General features: G+C 50.4%; 1 protein-coding gene across 1 annotated transcript in view; it reads left to right on the top strand.

Annotated features, from left to right (window-relative positions):
- LOC132385611 (ATP-citrate synthase-like) overlaps nucleotides 1-23102 on the top strand; it is a 174275-nt gene that overhangs the window by 15991 nt on the left and 135182 nt on the right. Inside the window, exon 2 of the mRNA XM_059957784.1 lies at nucleotides 11067-11234. Coding sequence (XP_059813767.1) covers nucleotides 11076-11234 — 159 coding nt within the window. The 5' untranslated portion in view covers nucleotides 11067-11075. The remainder of the gene's footprint in view (nucleotides 1-11066; nucleotides 11235-23102) is intronic.

Here is a 23102-nt window from a genome sequence, read left to right on the forward strand (position 1 = left end):
AACAGCTTCTTCCCCTCTGCCATCAGGGAGGAGGTACAGGAGCCTGAAGACACACACTCAACGATTCAGGAACAGCTTCTTCCCCTCTGCCATCAGGGAGTGGGTGCAGGAGCCTGAAGACACACACTCAGCGATTCAGGAACAGCCTCTTCCCCTCTGCCATCAGGGAGGAGGTACAGGAGCCTGAAGACACACACTCAGCGATTCAGGAACAGCCTCTTCCCCTCTGCCATCAGGGAGGAGGTACAGGAGCCTGAAGACACACAGTCAGCGATTCAGAAACAGCCTCTTCCCCTCTGCCATCAGATCTCTGAATGGACATTGGACCCATGAATGCTATCTCGCTACTTTTATATCTATTTTTGCACTGATTTAATTTAACGTGTGTATATACTTAGTGTAATTTAAAGATTTTTTTCTGTTGATGTATTACTGCTGCAGGCCAACAAACTTCATGACATCTGCCAATGATATTAAGCCTGATTCTGAATTAAGGATACCTTCTCTACCCTGGAGGCCTTGTTAGCCGCGTCCAAAAACAGCGGTTAGCACAAGGCTTTGCAGTGCGGGCGACCCGGGTTCGATTCCTGCTGCAGCCTGTATGGTTTCCCTGTGACCATGTGGGTTTCCTGCCACAGTCCAAAGATGTCATTGTAAATTGCCCCATGATTAGGCTCAGGTTAAATTGGGGGGGTTGGCCGGGTGGCGCGACTGAGAGGGCCCGCATAATAAAAACCCTCCCGTGCTGAAGCCGAGTTTTTTTGGCGGACGCACAAGTACATGTGTCCTCGGGTGCACCGCCGGCACGGGGCGTCAGCCGAGCAGCCTTGACGAGAAAGACGAGAGTGAAAACACTTGGGGAATCTGCGACGTTGACAGTTGTAGCAGCGCCAGCTGTTAACGTTAACGCTTTGCACAAGATCTGAGGCGAAACAGTTGCGGCTGCTTTAATCAGCCGGTGATTAATCCGTCCCAGTGAGAGGAGGTGCAGCCAGCGGGCAGCGTTCCATTAAGGAGCGGCTGTTGTCTTGTTTCTCGCTAACAAAGCACTCAGCACCTCACCTGCGGTTTGTGCACGGTGGCGAGTACGCGGCCGCGGTTCTCCGTATGGGCCTCTCTGGCCCTTCGAGCCCCGCTGACCAGCAGGCCGCTGATCTAACCCTAGCATAATCACGGGGCAATTTGCAGTGACCAGTTACCCGACTGGGAGGGAGCCCACACAGTCACGGGGGTGGGGAATACACGGACTCCTTACAGGCAGTGGAGGGAATTGAACCTGGGTCGCCGGCACTGTAAAACTGCGTGCTTGACCTCTACACTACCACGCTGAGTATTTAGAGAGCCCGCGAGGGACGGACCCTTCCAGCCCGCCGACTGTACTGCTGTCGCACTGGCCTAATCGCGGGGCGGTTCACAAAGGCCAGTTGACATACCAACCGGTGCTTTCATCAGAGCTGTGGAGAGTTGAGGAGTGGGTCAAGTTGGCAAGAAACTGGGGGGTGGGAGGGGGGTTGCGAAACTGAAAGGGACTGGTGGCGTGATGTGAGGGTTTCGTTTGGTAAAACGCAGCAAGGACAGGTTAGGAGGGTGCTGGGATCGGCTGTCCTTGCAAGCAGGAAGCTTGAGGGCTACCCGTTCGGCGCACCCCCCTCCCCCCCCACTCCCGGGAGCCTGAAGTTCAGGGGCCCGGTCATCTGCTCGTCCGGAGGCCCGATCGGAACTTGAAGCCCAGGAGCTGAAGTTCGGTGACGGGAAGGGCTGTCTGGGTGTATGGAGCCGGTGGGACTTGTTATTTGTGTGTGTGTGTGTGTTCGTTTATTTTCAGCATTTGCAGATTTGTTTGGTACTTAGTACACGGCACCTACAAAAATGATCTGTTTCATATTTGCAGTTAATTTGGATCACTTCGTAGAGGTCTGTTTTCACTTTGACGCGCAAGAGTCTTTTACTGTTGATCGGTGTCCAAAAAAAATACCCAGATTAAATCCACTAATATCTAATGTTGTAAAACAATAAAACGTGAAAACTCCCAAGTGGGGGGGAGACTTTTTATAGGCACTGTATATACTTGCTGTAATTCAATTTTTTTTAATGGTTTATTTATCATGTATTACATCGAACTGCTGCTGCAAAGTCAGCAAACCGAAGGACACAGGGCGCTGATACCAAGCCTGGTTCCGATCCCCGAGGAAGGATCGGCTGACTGACTCTGGCGAGGGGCTGAGGAGGCCGATTACTGTCCTCAAGATGGAGGTCAATGTCCTTTTCTCTGGCTGCTGCCGGAGAAATCGAAGGACGTGGTGGTGGTGGGAGGAGCGCAAAGACGATGGTGCGGTCGGTGGTTAGCCGTGAACTTGTTGGATGGGCAGGGCAGGTTTTGGAGGGCTGAGTGTCCTCATCTTCCCCGTATCTTGGGGAGTTGCGTTTTTATAGAAGCGTAGAAATCCATAGCGCATTACAGACCCTTCGGCCCACAATGCTGTGCCGACCATGTAACCTACTCTGGAGACTGCCTAGAATTTCCCTAGCGCATAGCCCCCTATTTTTTTCCAAGCTCCACATACCTATTTAAGAGTCTCTTAAAAGACCCTATCTTATCTGCTTCCACCACCATTCCATGCACTCACCGTCTCTGTGTGGAAAACTTACCCCTGACATCTCCTCTGTACCTACTTCCAAGCACCTTTAAAACTGTGCCCTCTCCTGCTAGCCATTGCAGCCCTGGGCAGAGTCTCTGACTACCCACACGATCAAAGCCTCTCATCATCTTGTACACCTCTACCAGGCCACCTCCCACCCTCCGTCGCTCCGAGGAGAAAAGGCCAAGTTCACTCAACCTTCTCTCATCAGGCACGCTCCCCGATCCGGGCAACATCCTTGTAAATCTCTTCTGCACTCTCACCTCTCTCCACAGCATCCCTATCTCTCCCCTCTCCACAAACCCCCCCTCCCCCTGGCAACCAGAATGGAACACGGTACTCCCAAGTGCAGTCCAACCCAGGTCTTGTACAGCTGTAACGTTACCCCATGGCCCTTGAGCTCAAAATCCGTGGTTGGTTAGGGCTTTGTGAGCAAAAGATGTCAAACCATCAATTCTTCCATTACCTCTCAAGCTTTCTTTTGCACTAAGTTGTCATTCACATATAATATGTGGACTGCTTCCTCATTTCATTTCAGAAATTTGCATATATTGATGTATGAGTAATGGCCAGCGTAATAAAGAACGACATTTGGACTGACGACGAGCTTCTTTTTGTGATTCACTGTCTTGGTGTCCTGGAGGGTGGAGGGGTAATGTGGTTGTTCTGGTTTTGTCGCATTCCTCCTGGTCCAGGGTTCAGCAAATGTCCTCACTGTTCTGCCAGCAGCCGTGGGGTAGCAAGGTGTGTATGGGATTGGTGCCAACGTCATCATTACTTCATCGCACCTCCAGTCTTTTCTTTGCTGTGGCCTCGTGTAAACGTTGGGCATTTCATTAACTCCGGTGCAGGCGCACACGGGTGGGGGGGGGGGTTGCGGGATGTGTGCAGGGGTGTGCAGAGCAAAAACGAACATAACTAGAATCCAGAAACGCCATAAGAGAGAATATGCAAATGCTGCAAATCCAAGCAACACTCGAAATGAACACTGATTTTCTTGGAAATTCCAGTAATTTCCCCCCCCCCCCCATTCCCCTTCCCCTTCCCCTTGCCTGCCCATCGCCTCTCACTGGTGCTCCACCCCACTTTCTTGCTTCCTTGGCCTTCTGTCCTCTCCTACCAAATCTTCCACCTTCGCCAATCCCGTATCCCTTTCACCACTCGACTTCCCAACTCTTTACTTCACCCCTTCCCCCCCCCCTCCTGGTTTCACCTACCACCTTTTAAATCTGACTCATTCTTTTTCCTCCAGTCCTGCCCAAGAGTCTCGACCCGAAACGTCGACTGTTTACCCTTTTCCACGGATGCTGCCTGGCCTGCTGAGTTCCTCCAGCCATTTTGTGTGTGTGTGTGTGTGTTGTTAAGACCGTACGATATAGGAGCAGAATTAGGCCGTTTGGCTCCGCCATTTCGTCATGGCTGATCCGTTTTTTCCCTCTCGGCCCCAATCCCCTCCTCCTCCCAGTAACACAATCAAGAATTTGTCACCCTCTGCCTTAAATATGCAGAAAAGCTTGGCCTCCACAACTGCCTGAGGCAATGAATAACACAGATTCACCACTCTGTGGCTAAATAAATTCCTCCTCATCTCCATTCTAAAAGGATGCCATTCTATTCTGGGGCTGTGTCCTCTGGTCCTAGACTCCCTCACTATAGGAAACATCCTCTCCACATCCACTCTATCTGTGTCCTCTGGTCCTAGACTCCCTCATTATAGGAAACATCCCCACTATAGGAAACATCCTCTCCACATCCACTCTATCTGTGTCCTCTGGTCCTAGACTCCCCCACTATAGGAAACATCCTCTCCACATCCACTCTATCTGTGTCCTCTGCTCCTAGACTCCCCCACTATAGGAAACATCCTCTCCACATCCACTCTATCTGTGTCCTCTGGTCCTAGACTCCCCCACTATAGGAAACATCCTCTCCACATCCACTCTATCTGTGTCCTCCGGTCCTAGACTCCCCTACTACAGGAAACATCCTCTGCACATCCACTCTATCTGTGTCCTCTGGTCCTAGACTCCCCCCACTATAGGAAACATCCTGTCCATATCCACTCTATCTGTGTACTCTGGTCCTAGACTCCCCCCACTATAGGACACATCCTCTCCACATCCACTCTACCTGTGTCCTCTGGTCCTAGACTCCCCCACTACAGGAAACATCCTCTCCACATCCACTCTATCTGTGTCCTCTGCTCCTAGACTTCCCCACTATAGGAAACACAGCAGGCCAGGCAGCATCCTGACGAATGTCGACAGCACTTTTCCCTATAGATGCTGTCTGGCCTGCTGCGTTCCACCAGCATTTTGTGTGTGTTGTTGTTTGAATTTCCAGCATCTGCAGATTTCCTCGTGTTTTAGTTATGAGTAATTCAGTTTTCTCCCTGTTCTGCATTGTTCTCGACGTTTCAGGCCGAGACCCCTCATCGGGACGTGTGCCTGCGATACTAAAACCTGATTCCTGATCTGTATTAACGGGCAGGTGTACCTAATAAACTGGCCACTGCATGCATTTTTTTAAAAACCAGAATTTAATGAATAAGTTGGGAAAGCTGGGTCACTTCTGCAGGCTATCGGCCAGCTTGGCAATGCAGTGCTCTTTCCTTGCCAAATGTCTGCTTTGCCTTTTCTCTACAAGAATTAAAGACCAGCGTGGTTGGAATTGGTGCTTCGGAAAAGGGCAAGGACAAATGTGCGTCTTTTTTTAAAAACTCAATTGATAAATCAATCAGAGTCGGCTTTAATATCTCCGGCGTATGTCGTGAAATTTGTCTTTGTCACATAACTTCTAATTATTTGCGTGTACACTGTCAAATGCTTCTCTGGACCAGTGTGTATATCACAGAGGTACACAGAATAACTTGGGGAAGACGAGAACAAAATCTACACATGAATCACGCTTGGATAAACGAGGTAAAGCCCACAAGTTAGACATTGTAGGGTACAGAACAGATTAACTGGTGACACTTCAATGTGGCAGCGAGTTCAGAAGCCCAATAGCCTGGGGGAAGGAACTGTTTTCCAACCTGACCATTCCTGTCTTTATGCATCGGAGTCTTCTGCCTGTTGGTAGAAAGTCAAAGAGGATGCTGAATGGATGGGTGGGATCCTTGATGATAATAATGAGCTTTCTGATAAATGTCCTAGATGGTAGGGATCCTGTGATCCTTTGTAACAGCAGTACAATGCAATACATAATAATGGAGGGGGGGGGGAAATCTGTTAATTACAGTAAGCATCTATATTGAGGTAGGTAGCCGTCAATCCCAGGGGATCGTGGTTTGTGCCTCTGGTGGACTGTCCTCTCCAGGGGCAAGCCTGGGTGGGAAGATTTGAAGAACCGGCTGTTGCCCATACCCCTCTCCTTGTCCCTGATGTCGTCCGAGGGGAGGGCAAGCGCCAGTACAGCTTGGCACCAGTGTCGTCGCACAGGTTGCCAGAGTGAAGTTTGTAAACAATGTCAAAATGCCTCAGGGACCCCGGCTCCGGATTTCTTCCTCGGGGTTGGCTCCCGAAGCCTTTCCCGTGGGTGGGTATGGCCGCCAGGCAGCGGAGGTTTAAAATCTGTGCGTGTGTCTGTGTGTGTGTATGGTGCAAAAGTAGAAATTTTAAAAAAACAGTGAGGGAGTGCACATGGGTTCATTGTCCTTTGAGAAATCTGATGGCAGAGGGGAAGAAGCTGTTCCTGAATCGCTGAGTGTGTGTCTTCAGGCTCCTGTACCTCCTCCCTGATGGCAGAGGGGAAGAAGCTGTTCCTGAATCGCTGAGTGTGTGTCTTCAGGCTCCTGTACCTCCTCCCTGATGGCAGAGGGGAAGAAGCAGTTCCTAAATCGCTGAGTGTCTGTCTTCAGGCTCCTGTACCTCCTTCCTGATGGTAGCAATGAGAAGAGGGCATGTCCTGGGTGATTGGTGGGGGAGGGGTCCTCTATTTTGAGGCACCGCTGCTTGAAGATATCCTGGATACGGTGGAGCCCGGTGCCCGTGATGGAGCTGACTGATTTTACAACTCTCTGCAGTTAATTTTGATCCTGTGCAGTAGCCCCCCCACCCCCCCAATACCAGATGGTGACGCAGCAAATGTTAACGGAGTGGCAGAGCGAATAGCTGCAAACCACCTGGAAAGGGACTGAACCCTTGGCTGATAAAGAGATAGTCAGAGCTATCACGCTCCCAGTTATAAAATATATCTACAAGGAAATGCGTGCAGCGAAGCACAGCAGGTTTTCTTTTCCTTGTTCCAAATGCAGGTGTAAACTACGTTGAATTGTGCAGATAACTTCTGGAGGAAACTTGTGCAGGTCTCGAGTTCCTTGCGTTGGAAGAGCCCGGTCCTGACAAAGAGCCTCGGTCCAAAATGTCAATTGTTTACTCGTTTCTGTAGATGTCGCCTGACCCACCGAATTCCTCCAGCAGTTTGTGGGTATTCCAGCCTACGTTTGTTTTTAAAGGTCAACCTTTGACTGTTTATCAGAGACCATAAGACATAGGAGCAGGACGAGGCCATTCGGTCCATTGAGTCTGTTCTGCCATTCTATTGTGGTTGATTTATTTCCCCCCCCCCCCCCCGCCCGCCTTCTTCCCATAAATACACCCGATGGTTTAGCCTCCACAGCCAACTGTGGCATTGGATTCCACAGATTCGCCACTCTCTGGCTGAAGAAAGTCCTCCTTGTCTTTGTTCTAAAGGGATGTCCTCTGGTCCTAGACTCCCCCACTACAGGAAACATCCTCCCCACATCCACTCTATCTGTGTCCTCTGGTCCTAGACTCCCCCACTATAGGAAACATCCTCTCCACATCCATTCTACCTGGGCCTTTTAATATTCAATAGGTTTCAATGAGATTCTTCCCCCCCCCCCCCAAGTATTCTAAACTCCAATGATCACAGGCCGAGAGCCATCGAACAGACTTTATATGTTAACCCTTTCATTCCTGGGATCATTCTCGTGGAACTGATGCTGATGTTGCATTTGCCTTCCTTACTATATTTTCGTCTCAACCCGCAAGCCAACCAGAGCTTAGAAACATTATTTGTAATGTTTCTAAAACCACACGGGCAGAATGCTGGAGAAACTCAGCAGGTTCAGGCAGCATCTGTGGAAAAGAGGAAGCAGTCGACCTTCTCCCTTTGGCACTGGGAGAGAAGGGGGAAGCTGCCAGAATAAGAAGGTGGGGAGGAGGGGGATGGCTGGAAAGTGATGGGTGAAGTCAAGTTTTAAGGGCTGGAGAGGAAGAGGTGTGAAAGGAGAGTGGACCTGAGGAGAAAGGAAAGGGGGAGGGAACCCAAGGGGAGGTGATAGGCAGGTGGGAAGTGAGGAAGAGGGGTGGGGAGTGTTTTTTTTAAACCGGAAGGAGAAATCGATGTTCATGCCTTCAGGTTGGAGGCTCCTCAGACGGAATACGAGGTGTTGCTCCTCCACCCTGAGGGAGGGCCTCATCCCGGCGCAAGGGGAGGCCACGGACTGACATGTCGGAATGGGACAATAACGCAAAAAAGAGCTTGGGCTCTTGACGTCAGACGGCAGGGCGGGGTTTGCGTTGCGCGCTCTCTCCCCGTCAGTGTCGACTTCGCTGCGGCCGGAAGCGTTTGCGAGCCCCGGGTTCCGGGAGGAGGGCTTTCCCGGGCTGGCAGAAAGCACTGAGTGCTGCTCTCCCGGGCAGCTTCAGTCTGGCTCTTCTCCTGCGACGCGATCGACCCCACACACACATCTGCTTCGCTGTACCGGAGCACAGCCCAGGAGCACACGGCGTTGTGCCAATCCGGCTGAAAAGCACCTGGACGCGAATGCACCCTACCCACAGCGTCCTTGTGCCTGTACAGGCAGTCTCTGGGTTACCTACGAGTTCCGTTCCAAGTCAGATTTGTACGTAAGTCGGAACAAGTACATCCGGTATTATTTAGCATCAGTCAGTCAAACGTTTGTCTTAGTATATAGTATTTATTTTACCTTTCTATGCATAGAAAACACTTAAAGATATGTATTCCAATAATTAAACCATTGCATTGCTTAGTAATAATTGTAGCTTTCATTGGGGCAGGGCCTTCCACGTGCTCCATTATTCTAACTTTGTCCTTTAAAATTGTTCTGATCGTTGGTAGACTGTAGCCTAACTCATTTCCAATGACCGATGACGTTTCACCTCTTTCCAAAAGCTTTATTATTTCCACTTTACTTTCAATCGCGATCGCTTCCCGTCAACGGAACAGAAACACCGCGGGCGGCAACTCCCAAGCTTTGCTGGTTCCCGAGCTCCGCTGGGTCCTGAGGACCACCGAACTGAGACAGGCTAAAGGGGGCTGTGCTGGGTTTGGGTATTTGATCCTCCACAATATTCCGCCTGGGAATTTAAGCTGGAGGTGGCAGTGTTTTTTTTTAAAACGATGTCGAATTGTGAGCTCGATGTCAACCCGGCATGGACGGTACAGGAGTCACTGGATCGACATCAACCCGGCACGGATGGTCCGGGAGTCACTGGATCGACATCAACCCGGCACGCGAGCGGTCTGTCACTGGATCGAACTCGGGAACCTCCGTTCTCCAGCCCGGCGCTGATCTCACTGTGCCGCCAGCCGAACGGGGTGGGGGGTGGGTCAGGGTGAATCTCGCTAAGAAAAATTTAAGCCAAATACAGAGTTACACTCTCACAGTGTCAACGGCAATTACTTAAAATGGCGGAAGGCATTGTCCTTCCTTGGTTTGTAAGTACGAGTTGTTTGTATAAACGTCTCTTATAAGCCTGTAATGCATCTGTCTGTACCGCCATTCCAGGCAGTACATTTTTTAAAAAAAAATTGCCTTTCCCATCCTGCTTGAATCTTCCCACTCCCTCACCTTCAGTCTATGCCCTCTCTGGTATTAAGCATTTCAACCCTGGGGAAACAGATACTCACTTTTAAAATTCCTTTATTACAAATATCGCAGCTGTACAATATATACAAAGCAGTGACTAACACAATTACTTCACTACAAATAGACAATACACATTAAACCAAAAAGTTCCCACCTCTAACAATGGTGGCACTTACACCCCCCTGCAGGGCCCAACGGTCCCAGAACACCTCCAAGGTCAACCGTGTTCCTTTTCAATATTTACCCGGGCGCGAACATGCCCTCTGAACATCGCCGGACAGTCTGCCTGGGCAGATCTTGCTGCCACCCGTTCCCAAGACCCTCGGATGGCTGATTTCGTCAGCCCCAGGAGCAAGTTAACAAGGACATCCTCATCCCTCCCTGGCACTCTTCCAGTGCCTCTCTGTAAACCTCTCTCTGATTCCCCCCCCCCCCACCCCCCTCAGGTTATGACCTTGCCTGAGCTGCAGTCCCCCCCCCCCCCCCCGGTAGTTTTTTTTTACTTTAATCTGCATTTTTTCCCCCCGTTTCACCTTGTCCTGTCTGCCCCCAGTTCCCCCAGTGCAAAGATTTGGTCCGGACAAACGGTTTGCAAATGACAAGCCTTTTCACTGTGCCCTGGTAGCTGTGGCAGTAACAGGCCAATCGTATACCGCCACCAAGCAGGATAGAACCAGACTACAGCGCACAGTGAGGACTGCCGAGGCCGACTGCCCTCTATTGTGGACCTGTACTCTTCCAGGTTGAAGAAGAGGGCGGGGAACATCATAAAGGACTCCTCCCATCCTGCGCACGGACTGTTTGAACTGCTTCCGTCTGGTAGGCGCTTCAGATCCCTCCAGACTAAGACTAATAGGCACTGGAGAAGTTTTTTCCCTACTGCGGTCACTTTGCTGAACAGTTAACTGCCGGTTAACTGTCGGCTAACTATTACTTGGATTGCACTACTTGTATGTATAATCTATGTTTTCATTTATATTTATCATTATTATTGTTATGAGCAGAGAGACAACATCTGCCGGAAGTAAATTCCTTGTATGTGCACAGGTACTTGGCGATTAAAGTCTGATTCTGATTCTGATATCTTTTTTGAGCTGGTACTGCGTTCGCTTTGGGCTGAGGCCTCGTTTGCAAGATAGTTCTATCTCCTTCGAGTGGCGGGGTGGAGATCACGTCTCCACCATAGGAGGTGTAGGGGGCTCTTCTCCTCTGCTAGTCTTGGGCGAGGGGTAGCCCCTGCTTCTCCCCCGATCAGGGTCACGTGAACCCGTGGGGTCAGGTGGTGGACGGTCGTACGAGCAGCCGGTGCAGATCACAAGTCCTGGTGATGCGACCACTGACGCCAGGCAGACAATCTCTGAAGAGTATTGATAATGGCCGGGGGTTGGGGGGGGGGGGGGTCACTTGTCACTGCCCAGAAGAATGCTACTCTAGAAAAAATTTTACCAAGAGCAATCATGGTCACCGTGATTGCCCATGGACCACGAGTGAGCGATCTCTTTGGGCGTACCGTGAGTCGAAGCGCGACGTTTTTAATTTTCTCCTGTTTTTTTTATTTGGCTCCGCAGTGACCAATCATGTCAGCCAAAGCCATATCGGAGCAGACGGGGAAAGAGTTCCTTTACAAGTTCATCTGCACTAAGGCCGCCATCCAGAACAGGTTCAAGTATGCCAGAGTGCGACCGGAAACGGACTGGAACCAACTCGTCCAAGAGCACCCGTGGCTCCAGACCGAGGTGAGAGCTGAACGATTGTGCTTGTGTGGGCGGTGCGGGGTCCAGTAAACTGGGCAGCAATTGTATCGTTCAGACTAGCACACATGGAATGCTGAGGAACTCAGCAGGTCAGGCAGGGCTGTGGTGAGGAATAAACGGTGGATATTTCAGGCTGAGACCTTCATCAATCAAGAAAATAGTTCCTGGGTTCACTGTCCATTCAGAATTCTGATGGCAGAGGGGAAGAAGCTGTTCCTGAATCGCTGAGTGTGTGTCTTCAGGCTCCTGTACCTCCTCCCTGATGGCAGAGGGGAAGAAGCTGTTCCTGAATCGTTGAGTGTGGGTCTTCAGGCTCCTGTACCTCCTCCCTGATGGCAGAGGGGAAGGAGCTGTTCCTGAATCGCTGAGTGTGTGTCTTCAGGCTCCTGTACCTCCTCCCTGATGGCAGCATTGAGAAGAGGGGAATAGGGTATGTTCTCAGTGCTGGGGGTCCTTAATGATGGACGCCGCCTTTGTGAGTTACTACTCCTTGATGGTGACTTGGTTACTATGGAGGCTGGTGCCCAAGACATCCTGAACTATTTTTTCGCACATAATCCTAAACCGGTAAAAGTCGATGGATCACTACTCAACCGTCACATGTAAAAATTTTTAACATGGACCTCTACTTACTGCCTGCAACTTAACCTTTCATTTTGGCAAGTTCTCTTAATAAGACACAGAAGCAGGATCCGGCCATTCAGCCCATCGAGTGTCTCTGCCATTCTATCATTCCCGACTTGCCCTGATCCCCCCTCAACCCCATTCTCCTGACATCCTGACTGGTCAAGAACCTGTCGGCCTCCTGTTTCAGGGGTTCCAATCCTGGGTTCGACAGACCACTCTTTAACAGCGGTGGAGGGGGATCGTCCGCTGGCATCAGAACCTGGCCAGTTTAAATATACCCAATGGCTTGGGCATCACAGCATAGTGAATTCCACAGATTCACCACACTCTGGCTAAAGAAATTCCTCCTCCTCTCTGTTGATGGAAAGCAGGAGGAAATTTTTGGATCTTTTTTTAAGAAAAAGAAAATCACTTGGCCTATGGGCAAGTCTAAGGTTTATTATTCTTTTGTGGATAAGTGGTGAAAGACATTGGTTTAGTGGCTGTATCACTATGTGTATAAGACTGTCAGAAATTCAATGTCATTAGTATCGACAGCCCGTGTAAAGCATTTAAGGGGGTTTTGCACATAGTTATTACCCTTCAACCATCAGGAAGGAGGTACAGGAGCCTCAGGTCCCACACCACCATGTTCAGGAACAGTTATTACCCCCTCGACCATCAGGAAGGAGGTACAGGAGCCTCAGGACCCACACCACCAGGTTCAGGAACAGTTATTACCCCCTCGACCATCAGGAAGGAGGTACAGGAGCCTCAGGCCCCGCACCACCAGGTTCAGGAACAGTTATTACCCCCTCGACCATCAGGAAGGAGGTACAGGAGCCTCAGGACCCACACCACCAGGTTCAGGAACAGTTATTACCCCCTCGACCATCAGGAAGGAGGTACAGGAGCCTCAGGCCCCACACCACCAGGTTCAGGAACAGTTATTACCCCCTCGACCATCAGGAAGGAGGTACAGGAGCCTCAGGACCCACACCACCATGTTCAGGAATAGTTATTACCCCTCAACCATCAGGAAGGTACAGGAGCCTCAGGACTCACACCACCAGGTTCAGGAACAGTTATTACCCCTCTTCCATCAGGAAGGAGGTACAGGAGCCTCAGGACTCACACCACCAGGTTCAGGAACAGTTATTACCCCTCAACCATCAGGAAGGAGGTACAGGAGCCTCAGGTCCCGCACCACCAGGTTCAGGAACAGTTATACCCCCTCGACCATCAGGAAGGAGGTGCAGGAGCCTCAGGACCCACACCACCATGTTCAGGAACAGTTATTACCCCTCAACCATCAGGAAGGAGGTACAGGAGCCTCAGGACCCACACCACCATGTTCAGGAATAGTTATTACCCCTCAACCATCAGGAAGGTACAGGAGCCTCAGGACTCACAACACCAGGTTCAGGAACAGTTATTACTCCCTCAACCATCAGGAAGGAGGTACAGGAGCCTCAGGTCCCGCACCACCAGGTTCAGGAACAGTTATCACCCCTCAATCATCAGGAAGGAGGTTCAGGATCCACACCACCAGTTTCAGGAACAGTTATTACCTCCTGAGGAACTCAGCAGGTCAGGCAGCATCCGTGAAGAGAATGAAGCACCGACGTTTCAGGGCGACACCCTTCCGCTCCTGATCAGTTTTACCACCTGTGGTATGTCAGATTTCATAAGGAGTTTGTGCTTGTCTTTCGCAACCGGTGTCAAAACTGGTTTGTTGGGTGTGAAGCTGCTCCCGTCCGCAGTCGCTTTTCCTCCAGCGATGGCAAGCCTGGAGGTCAGGAGCGGTGCCTGGGTGTGATGTTTCTTTCTTCAGAGTCTGTGCTCAATCCTGGCTTGTGCTGGTAAAGGGGTATCCCTAGACACCGAGCACTACAGTACGGGGTCGTGCCTCTCGGACCGTTCAGTCTGTGTCAGACCATTATTCTGCTCAGTCCCACCGAGCTGCTCCTGAAGCATGGCCCCCTGCTCCCCTCCCTTAAGGCGTAGGAGCAGAAATAGGCCATTCGGCCTGTCGAATCTGCCCCGCCATTCAATCATTACTCACTGGAATTTAGAAGATTCCGGGGGGGATCTTATTGAAACGTATAAAATTCTAAAGGGATTGGACAGGCTGGATGCAGGAAGATTGTTTCTGATGTTGGGGAAGTCCAGAACGAGGGGTCACAGTTTAAGGATAAAGGGGAAGACTTTTAGGACCGAGATGAGGAAAAACTTCTTCACACAGACAGTGGTGAATCTGTGGAATTCTCTGCCACAGCAAACAGTTGAGGCCGGTTCATTGGCTATAATTAAGAGGGAGTTAGATGTGGCCCTTGTGGCTAAAGGGATCGGGGGTATGGAGAGAAAGCAGGTACAGGGTTCTGAGTTGGATGATTAGCCATGATCATACTGAATGGCGGTGCAGGCTTCAAACCTTCAAACCTGAAGTCGTGCCCTCTTGTCCTGGAATCCCCGACCATGGGAAATAACTTTGCCGTATCTAATCTGTTCAGGCCTTTTAACATCTAGAGTATTTATGTGAGATGCACCCCTCATTCTCCTGAACTCCAGGGAATATAACCCAAGAGCTGCCAGACGTTTCTCATACAGTAACCCTTTCATTCCTGGAATCATTCTCGTGAATCTTCTCTGAACCCTCTCCAATGTCAGTATATCCTTTCTAAAATAAGGAGCCCAAAACTGCACACAGTACTCCAAGTGTGGTCTCATGAGTGCCTTATAGAGCCTCAACATCACATCCCTGCTCTTATATTCCATACCTCTAGAAATGAATGCCAGCATTGCATTCAACTTCTTCACCACCGACTCAACCTGGAGGCTACCTTTTAGGGTATCTTGCACAAGGACTCCCAAATCCCTTTGCACCTCTGTATTTTGAATTCTCTCCCCAACTTAATAATAGTCTGCCCATTTATTTCTTCCACCGAAGTGCATGACCATACACTTTCCAACATTGCATTTCATTTGCCACTTATTTGCCCAGTCCCCTAAACTATCTAAGCCTCTCTGTTTCCTCAACACTACCCACTCCTCCACCTATCTTTGTATCATTGGCAAATTTAGCCACAGATCCATTAATACCGTAGTCCAAATCATTGACATGCATCGTAAAAAGCAGCGGTCCCAACACCGACCCCTGTGGAACCCCACCGGTAACCGGCAGCCAGCCAGAATAGGATCCCTTTATTCCCACTCTCTGTTTCCTGCCGATCAGCCAAAGCTCCATCCATGCTAGTAACTCCCCTGTAATTCCATGTGTTCATATCTTGCTAAGCAGCCTCATGTGCGGCACCTTGTCAAAGATAGATAGAGATGGATAGATAGATACTTTATTCATTCATCCCCAAGGGGAAATTCAACATTTTTCCAGTGTCCCATACACTTATTGTAGCAAAACTAATTACATACAGTATTTAACTCAGTATAAATATGATATGCATCTAAAATCACCCTCCCAAAAAGCATTAATAAATAGCTTTTACAAAGTTCTTAAATAGTTACTAAAGTGCATTGAGTGGTAACTTAAGCTCAGTCCTAACCCCGGCACTTTAACATGTTTTGCCCCTGGTGGTTGAATTGTAGAGCCGAATGGCGTTGGGGAGTAATGATCTCTTCATCCTGTCTGAGGCCTTCTGAAAATCCAAGTACACATCAACTGCATCTCATTTGTCTATGCTGCTTGTAATTTCCTCAAAGAATTGCAGTAGGTTTGTCAGGCAGGATTCTCCTTTCAGGAAACCATGCTGGCTTTGGCCTGTCTTGTCAATGTGCCTCCAGGTACTCTGTAATCTCTTCCCAAACAGTAGATTCCAACAACTTCCCAACCACTGATGTCAGGTAATCAGGTCTATAGTTTCCTTTCTGCTGCCTTCCACCCTTCTTAAATAGTGGAGTAACATTTGCAATTTTCCATTCATCCAGTACAATGGCAGAATCTAGCGATTATTGAAAGATCATCGTTAATGCCTCCGCAATCTCTCCAGCTATTTCCTTCAGAACCTGAGGGTGCATTCCATCAGGTCCAGGAGATTTATCCATCCTCAGACCATTAAGCTTCCTGAGCACCTTCTCAGTCATGATTTTCACTGCACAAACTTCACTTCCCAGACACTCATGAATGTCTGGTGTACTGCAGATGTTTCCCACTGTGAAGACTGACGCGAAATACGCATTCAGTTCCTCTGCCATCTCTGCGTCTCTCATTACAATATTTGCAGCGTCATTTTCTATTGGTCCTATATCTACCCTCGACTCTTTTACCCTCTATATACTTAAAAAAGCTTTTAGTATCATCTATGATATTAGTCACCAGCTTCCTTTCATAATTCATCTTTTCCTTCCTAATGACCTTCTTAGTTTCCTTCTGCAAGTTTTTAAAAGCTCCCCAATCCTCTATCTTGCCACTAGCTTTGGCTTCCTTGTATGCCCTCTCTTTTGCTTTTACTTTTACTTTGACTTCACTTGTCAGCTATGGTAATGTCCTCCTTCCATTCGAAAATTTCTTCTTATTTGGAATATATCTGTCTTGCACAGAAACTCCAGCCTTAGCTGCTCTGCTGTCCTTCCTGCAAGTGTCCCTTTCCAGTCAACCTTGGCCAGTTCCCCTCTCATGCCATTGTAATTTCCTTTATTCCACTGAAATACCGACACATGGGAATTTAGTTTCTCCTCAAATTTCAAAGTGAACTCGGTCATATTGTGATCACTTTTCCCTAAGTGTTCCTTCATCTCTTATCACCTCTGGATCATTGCTCAACACCCAATCCAACACAGCCGATCCCCGAGTGGGCTCAACAACAAGCTGTTCTAAAAATCCATCCCTTAGACAGTCTACAAATTCTCTCTCTTGAGGTCCAGTACTGGTCTGGTTTTCCCAATCCACTTTCATGTTCAAATCCCCAGTGATTATCATGACATTACCCTTCTGACATGCCTTTTCTATCTGCTGCTGTAATTTGTAATCCACATCCGAGCTGCTGTTTGGAGGCCTGTACGCAACTGCCATTAGGGTCCTTTTACCCTTGCCATTTCTTAACTCAACCCATAGAGACGCTACACCTTCTGATCCTACGTCATTCCTTTCCAATGATTTAATATTGTTTCTTATACACAGGACCACACCATCCCCTCTGCCTACTAACCTATATTTCCGATACACTGTATATCCTTGGGCGTTCAGCTCCCAATGGCAGCCATCCTTTAGCCAAGTTTCAGAGATGGCCACAATGTCATACGTGCCAATCTGCAGCTGAATTTCAAGATTGTCCATTTTATTTCTTATTCTGGCTGCATGTAAATATCGCACTTTTTCAGTTCAGTAATTGTTGCTTTCTGCGTTAACTGCACCATGTCTCTATTCCCCTGCAACTCATCCCACTGGTTGTGATCCTGCCTGTCCTTTCTATCATCTGTTTCACGCTATCTTTGATTTGTTTCTGTTTTCCCCCTTCCTCAGCCCTATCCCTCTGCTTCTCATTTGCCCTGCCATCCCATGTACTTGTGTAAGCGCCTCCAAAAAGTCAAACCCCATGCCACTCTGGCAGCTCGTTCCACCCTCTTGAGTGAATAAGCTTCCCCTCGTGTTCCCCTTAAACCTTTCGCCTTTCACCCTTGGGGCTTCTCGTTCCAGCTTCAGCTGAACGCAGTGGAAGAGTGCCCGCTTGCATTTGCCCTATCTATAACCCCCTCGTACGTCTCTACCCAAGGAGGTGTGAGATGCTCCTTCCCTCCGCTAGCCTGCGGGTCACCCTTGCGCAAGGTGTAGTAGCTGCTCAGCCCCCCCCCCCCCCCCCCCCCCCCGATCGGGGGTCTCGTGAAGCCGTGGTGAGAGCGGGTGGTGGACGGTCGTAATGAGCAGCCGGTGCAGATGGCAGCATTGAAGAGCATTGATGATGGCTGGGGTCACCCGTCTTGTGAAGGCGATGGCAGATCAGTTCTGTCGACATAATTTCCCAAGAGCATTCATGGTCCAGGCCATGGTGACCTACGGCACAAAATGTTGATGATGGTACCCCCTCGTAGCGTTGTATACCTCCACCAAATCTCCCCTCACTCTCCTGCTCTGCAGTGGCCGGTGCTTGCTGTTGTGCCCAAGTTATAGCAAAGAAAAGTTTCTGAAGGTGAACCCTTTTGTTCTCTGTGCTGGCGATCCAATTAGTTGGAAGACTGTTTTAACACTAATTCAATTAATTTTCTTCAAGTCTCGTCAGTGGGTGACGTCATCTGACATTAATCTGCCAAATAGAGTGTGCTTTTGTAATTAAATGGAGCCTGGGCTCAGACAACTTGGCAGGAACGCCGGGCTGCTTGTCACTTCTGAAAAACATAATTCAGTTTTTATCGGTGCATCGTTAGGGAGCTCCAGCCTTCTCAAGGTTACGTTCCTCAGCTCTGTTCCCTTCCAGTTGCAATCTAAAAGGATGTGGGATAAATTCTGAACAGCCAAATGTCAAGTTCTTCAAGGTTCTGACAAGGAATACATCACTTTCTGTTGGAAAAGGTAGGGGACAATGGACAGTAGGTTCAGGAGTAGACCATTCGGCCCTTCTAGCCAGCTCCGCCATTCACTGTGATCATGGCTGATCATACACAATTAGTACCACGTTCCTGCCCTCTCCCCATATCCCTTGACCCTGCTATCTATAAGAGCTCTATCCAACTCTCTCTTGAAAGCATCCAGAGGATTGGCCTCCACTTCCTTCTGAGGCAGAGCATTCCACAGATCCACCACTCTCTGGGTGATGAGAAAGGGAACTGGATTTACTTGGGTTGGAGGGGGGGGGGGGGGGAAGTACAAGATGGAGCTAATTAGTCATTCAGCTCAAATTAAAACTGATATTTTAGTTTCAAACTCCTTTTTGGCTTCCGTGCACGGTACCGAGCACCACCTTCAAATTCCCAGTGCCCCGGGAACAGTAGAGCCTGCAGAAGGTGGAGGATAAGACCTGGTCTATCGCAGGCACAGCCCTCCCCGCCACTGAGCACATTAGCAAGGAGTGCTGTCGCAAGAAAGCAGCGTCCATCGTCGACACCCCCCCCCCAACCACCACCACCACCACCACCATCCAGGCCGTGCTCTCTTCTCACTGCTGCCATCGGGGAGGAGGTACAGGAGCCTTGGGTCCCAGGTTCAGGAACAGCTGTTACCCCTCTAACATTGGGAAGGAGGTACAGGAGCCTTGGGTCCCAGGTTCAGGAACAGCTGTTACCCCTCTAACATTGGGAAGGAGGTACAGGAGCCTCAGGACCCACACCACCAGGTTCAGGAACAGTTATTACCCCTCAACCATCAGGAAGGAGGTACAGGAGCCTCAGGACCCACACCACCAGGTTCAGGAACAGTTAATACCCCTCAACCATCAGGACGGAGGTTAATACCCCCTCAACCATCAGGAAGGAGGTCCAGGAGCCTCAGGACCCACACCACCAGGTTCAGGAACAGTTATTACCCCTCAACCATCAGGAAGGAGGTACAGGAGCCTCAGGACCCACACCACCAGGTTCAGGAACAGTTATTACCCCCTCAACCATTAGGAAGGAGGTACAGGAGCCTCAGTTCCCACACCACCAGGTTCAGGGACTGTTATTACCCCTCAACCCATCAGGAAGGGGGTACAGGAGCCTCAGGACCCACACCACCAGGTTCAGGGACAGTTATTACCCCTCAACCATCAGGAAGTAGGTACAGGAGCCTCAGGTCCCACACCACCAGGTTCAGGAACAGTTATTACCCCCTCAGCCATTAGGACGGAGGTTAATACCCCTCAACCATCAGGAAGGAGGTCCAGGAGCCTCAGGACCCACACCACCAGGTTCAGGAACAGTTATTACCCCTCAACCATCAGGAAGGAGGTACAGTAGCCTCAGGACCCACACCACCAGGTTCAGGAACAGTTATTACCCCTCAGCCATCAGGAAGGGGGGTACAGGAGCCTCAGGACCCACACCACCAGGTTCAGGAACAGTTATTACCCCCTCAACCATTAGGAAGGAGGTACAGGAGCCTCAGTTCCCCACACCACCAGGTTCAGGGACAGTTATTACCCCCTCAACCATCAGGAAGGGGGTACAGGAGCCTCAGGACCCACACCACCAGGTTTCAGGGACAGTTATTACCCCTCAACCATCAGGAAGTAGGTACAGGAGCCTCAGGTCCCACACCACCAGGTTCAGGGACAGTTATTACCCCTCAACAATCAGGAAGTAGGTACAGGAGCCTCAGGACCCACACCACCAGGGTCAGGAACAGTTATTACCCCTCAGCCGTCAGGAAGGGGGGTACAGGAGCCTCAGGACCCACACCACCAGGTTCAGGAACAGTTATTACCCCTCAGCCATCAGGAAGGGGGGTACAGGAGCCTCAGGACCCACACCACCAGGTTCAGGAACTTATTACCCCTCAGTCATCAGGAAGGGGGTACAGGAGCCTCAGGTCCCACACCAGGTTCAGGAACAGTTATTACCCCTCAGCCATCAGGAAGGGGGGTACAGGAGCCTGAGGACCCACACCACCAGGTTCAGGAACAGTTGTTACCCCTCAGCCATCAGGAAGTGGGGTACAGGAGCCTCAGGACCCACACCACCAGGTTCAGGGACAGTTATTACCCCTCAACCATCAGGAAGTAGGTACAGGAGCCTCAGGACCCACACCACCAGGTTCAGGAACAGTTATTACCCCTCAGCCATCAGGAAGGGGGTACAGGAGCCTCAGGTCCCACACCACCAGATTCTGGGACAGTTATTACCCCTCAACCATCAGGAAGTAGGTACAGGAGTCTCAGGACCCACACCCACCAGGTTCAGGAACAGTTATTACCCCTCAGCCATCAGGAAGGGGGTACAGGAGCCTCAGGACCCACACCACCAGGTTCAGGGACAGTTATTACCCCTCAACCATCAGGAAGTGGGGTACAGGAGCCTCAGGACCCACACCACCAGGTTCAGGGACAGTTATTACCCCTCAGCCATCAGGAACGGAGGTACAGGAGCCTCAGGACCCACACCACCAGGTTCAGGGACAGCTGTTACCCCTCTAACATTGGGAAGGAGGTACAGGAGCCTTGGGTCCCAGGTTCAGGAAGTTAATACCCCTCAACCATCAGGAAGGAGGTCCAGGAGCCTCAGGCCCCACACCACCAGGTTCAGGAACAGTTATTACCGCTCAACCATCAGGAAGGAGGTACGGGAGCCTCAGGACACACACCACCAGGTTCAGGAACAGTTATTACCCCTCAACCGTCAGGAAGGGGGTACAGGAGCCACAGGACCCCACACCACCAGGTTCAGGGACAGTTATTACCCCTCAGCCATCAGGAAGGGGGGTACTGGAGCCTCAGGACCCACACCACCAGGTTCAGGGACAGCTGTTACCCCTCTAACATTGGGAAGGAGGTACAGGAGCCTTGGGTCCCAGGTTCAGGAACAGCTGTTACCCCCTCTAACATTGGGAAGGAGGTACAGGAGCCTCAGGACCCACACCACCAGGTTCAGGAACAGTTATTACCCCTCAGCCATCAGGAAGGGGAGTACAGGAGCCTGAGGACCCACACCACCAGGTTCAGGAACAGTTGTTACCCCTCAGCCATCAGGAAGGGGTGTACTGGAGCCTCAGGACCCACACCACCAGGTTCAGGGACAGCTGTTACCCCCTCTAACATTGGGAAGGAGGTACAGGAGCCTTGGGGTCCCAGGTTCAGGAACAGCTGTTACCCCTCTAACATTGGGAAGGAGGTACAGGAGCCTCAGGACCCACACCACCAGGTTCAGGAACAGTTATTACCCCTCAGCCATCATGAAGGGGGGTACAGGAGCCTCAGGTCCCACACCACCAGGTTCAGGAACAGTTATTACCCCCCTCAACCATTAGGAAGGAGGTACAGGAGCCTCAGTTCCCACACCACCAGGTTCAGGGACAGTTATTACCCCTCAACCATCAGGAAGGGGGTACAGGAGCCTCAGGACCCACACCACCAGGTTCAGGAACAGTTATTACCCCTCAGCCATCAGGAAGTAGGTACAGGAGCCTCAGGACCCACACCACCAGGTTCAGGGACAGTTATTACCCCTCAACCATCAGGAAGGGGGTACAGGAGCCTCAGGACCCACACCACCAGGTTCAGGGACAGTTATTACCCCTCAACCATCAGGAAGTAGGTACAGGAGCCTCAGGACCCACACCACCAGGTTCAGGAACAGTTCTTACCTCTCAGCCATCAGGAAGGGGGGTACAGGAGCCTCAGGACCCCACACCACCAGGTTCAGGAACAGTTATTCCCCCTCAGCCATCAGGAAGGGGGTACAGGAGCCTCAGGCCCCCACACCAGGTTCAGGAACAGTTATTACCCCTCAGCCATCAGGAAGGGGAGTACAGGAGCCTGAGGACCCACACCACCAGGTTCAGGAACAGTTGTTACCCCTCAGCCATCAGGAAGGGGTGTACTGGAGCCTCAGGACCCACACCACCAGGTTCAGGGGACAGCTGTTACCCCTCTAACATTGGGAAGGAGGTACAGGAGCCTTGGGTCCCAGGTTCAGGAACAGCTGTTACCCCTCTAACATTGGGAAGGAGGTACAGGAGCCTCAGGACCCACACCACCAGGTTCAGGAACAGTTATTACCCCTCAGCCATCAGGAAGTAGGTACAGGAGCCTCAGGACCCACAACAGATTCAGGGAGAGTTATTACCCCTCAACCAACAGGAAGGGGGTACAGGAGCCTCAGGACCCACGACCACCAGGATCAGGAACAGTTATTACCCCTCAGCCATCAGGAAGGGGGGTACAGGAGCCTCAGGACCCACAGCACCAGGTTCAGGAACAGTTATTACCCCACAACCATCAGGAAGGAGGTACAGGAGCCTCAGGTCCCCACACCAGGTTCAGGAACAGGAGCTGGTTCAGGACCTGACACAACCATCAGGCTCCTGAACTAGTGCAGCGATCTTATGAATCTATAGAGGGATTCTCTGCAGCTGATGTTCTCAATATTTTATTTGCACAAATTGCCTTTTTTTTTTGGTCTCTGTTTATATGTAGCTTTCCATATGTTTACGTTGTATTAATTTGTTCTCCTGTAAACGCCCGCAAGCAAATGAATCTCGGGGTGGTACACAGTGACGTAGACGTACTTCGGTGAGCAATTTGCTTTGGCTTGACTTCCTTTTCAGTCCTGATGTAGAGTCTCGGACTGAAACGTCAACTGTTTTTCCCTTCCGTGGATGCTACC

Source organism: Hypanus sabinus, assembly GCF_030144855.1.
Source record: "Hypanus sabinus isolate sHypSab1 chromosome X1 unlocalized genomic scaffold, sHypSab1.hap1 SUPER_X1_unloc_16, whole genome shotgun sequence".
In the NCBI taxonomy this organism is placed as follows: Eukaryota; Metazoa; Chordata; class Chondrichthyes; order Myliobatiformes; family Dasyatidae; genus Hypanus; species Hypanus sabinus.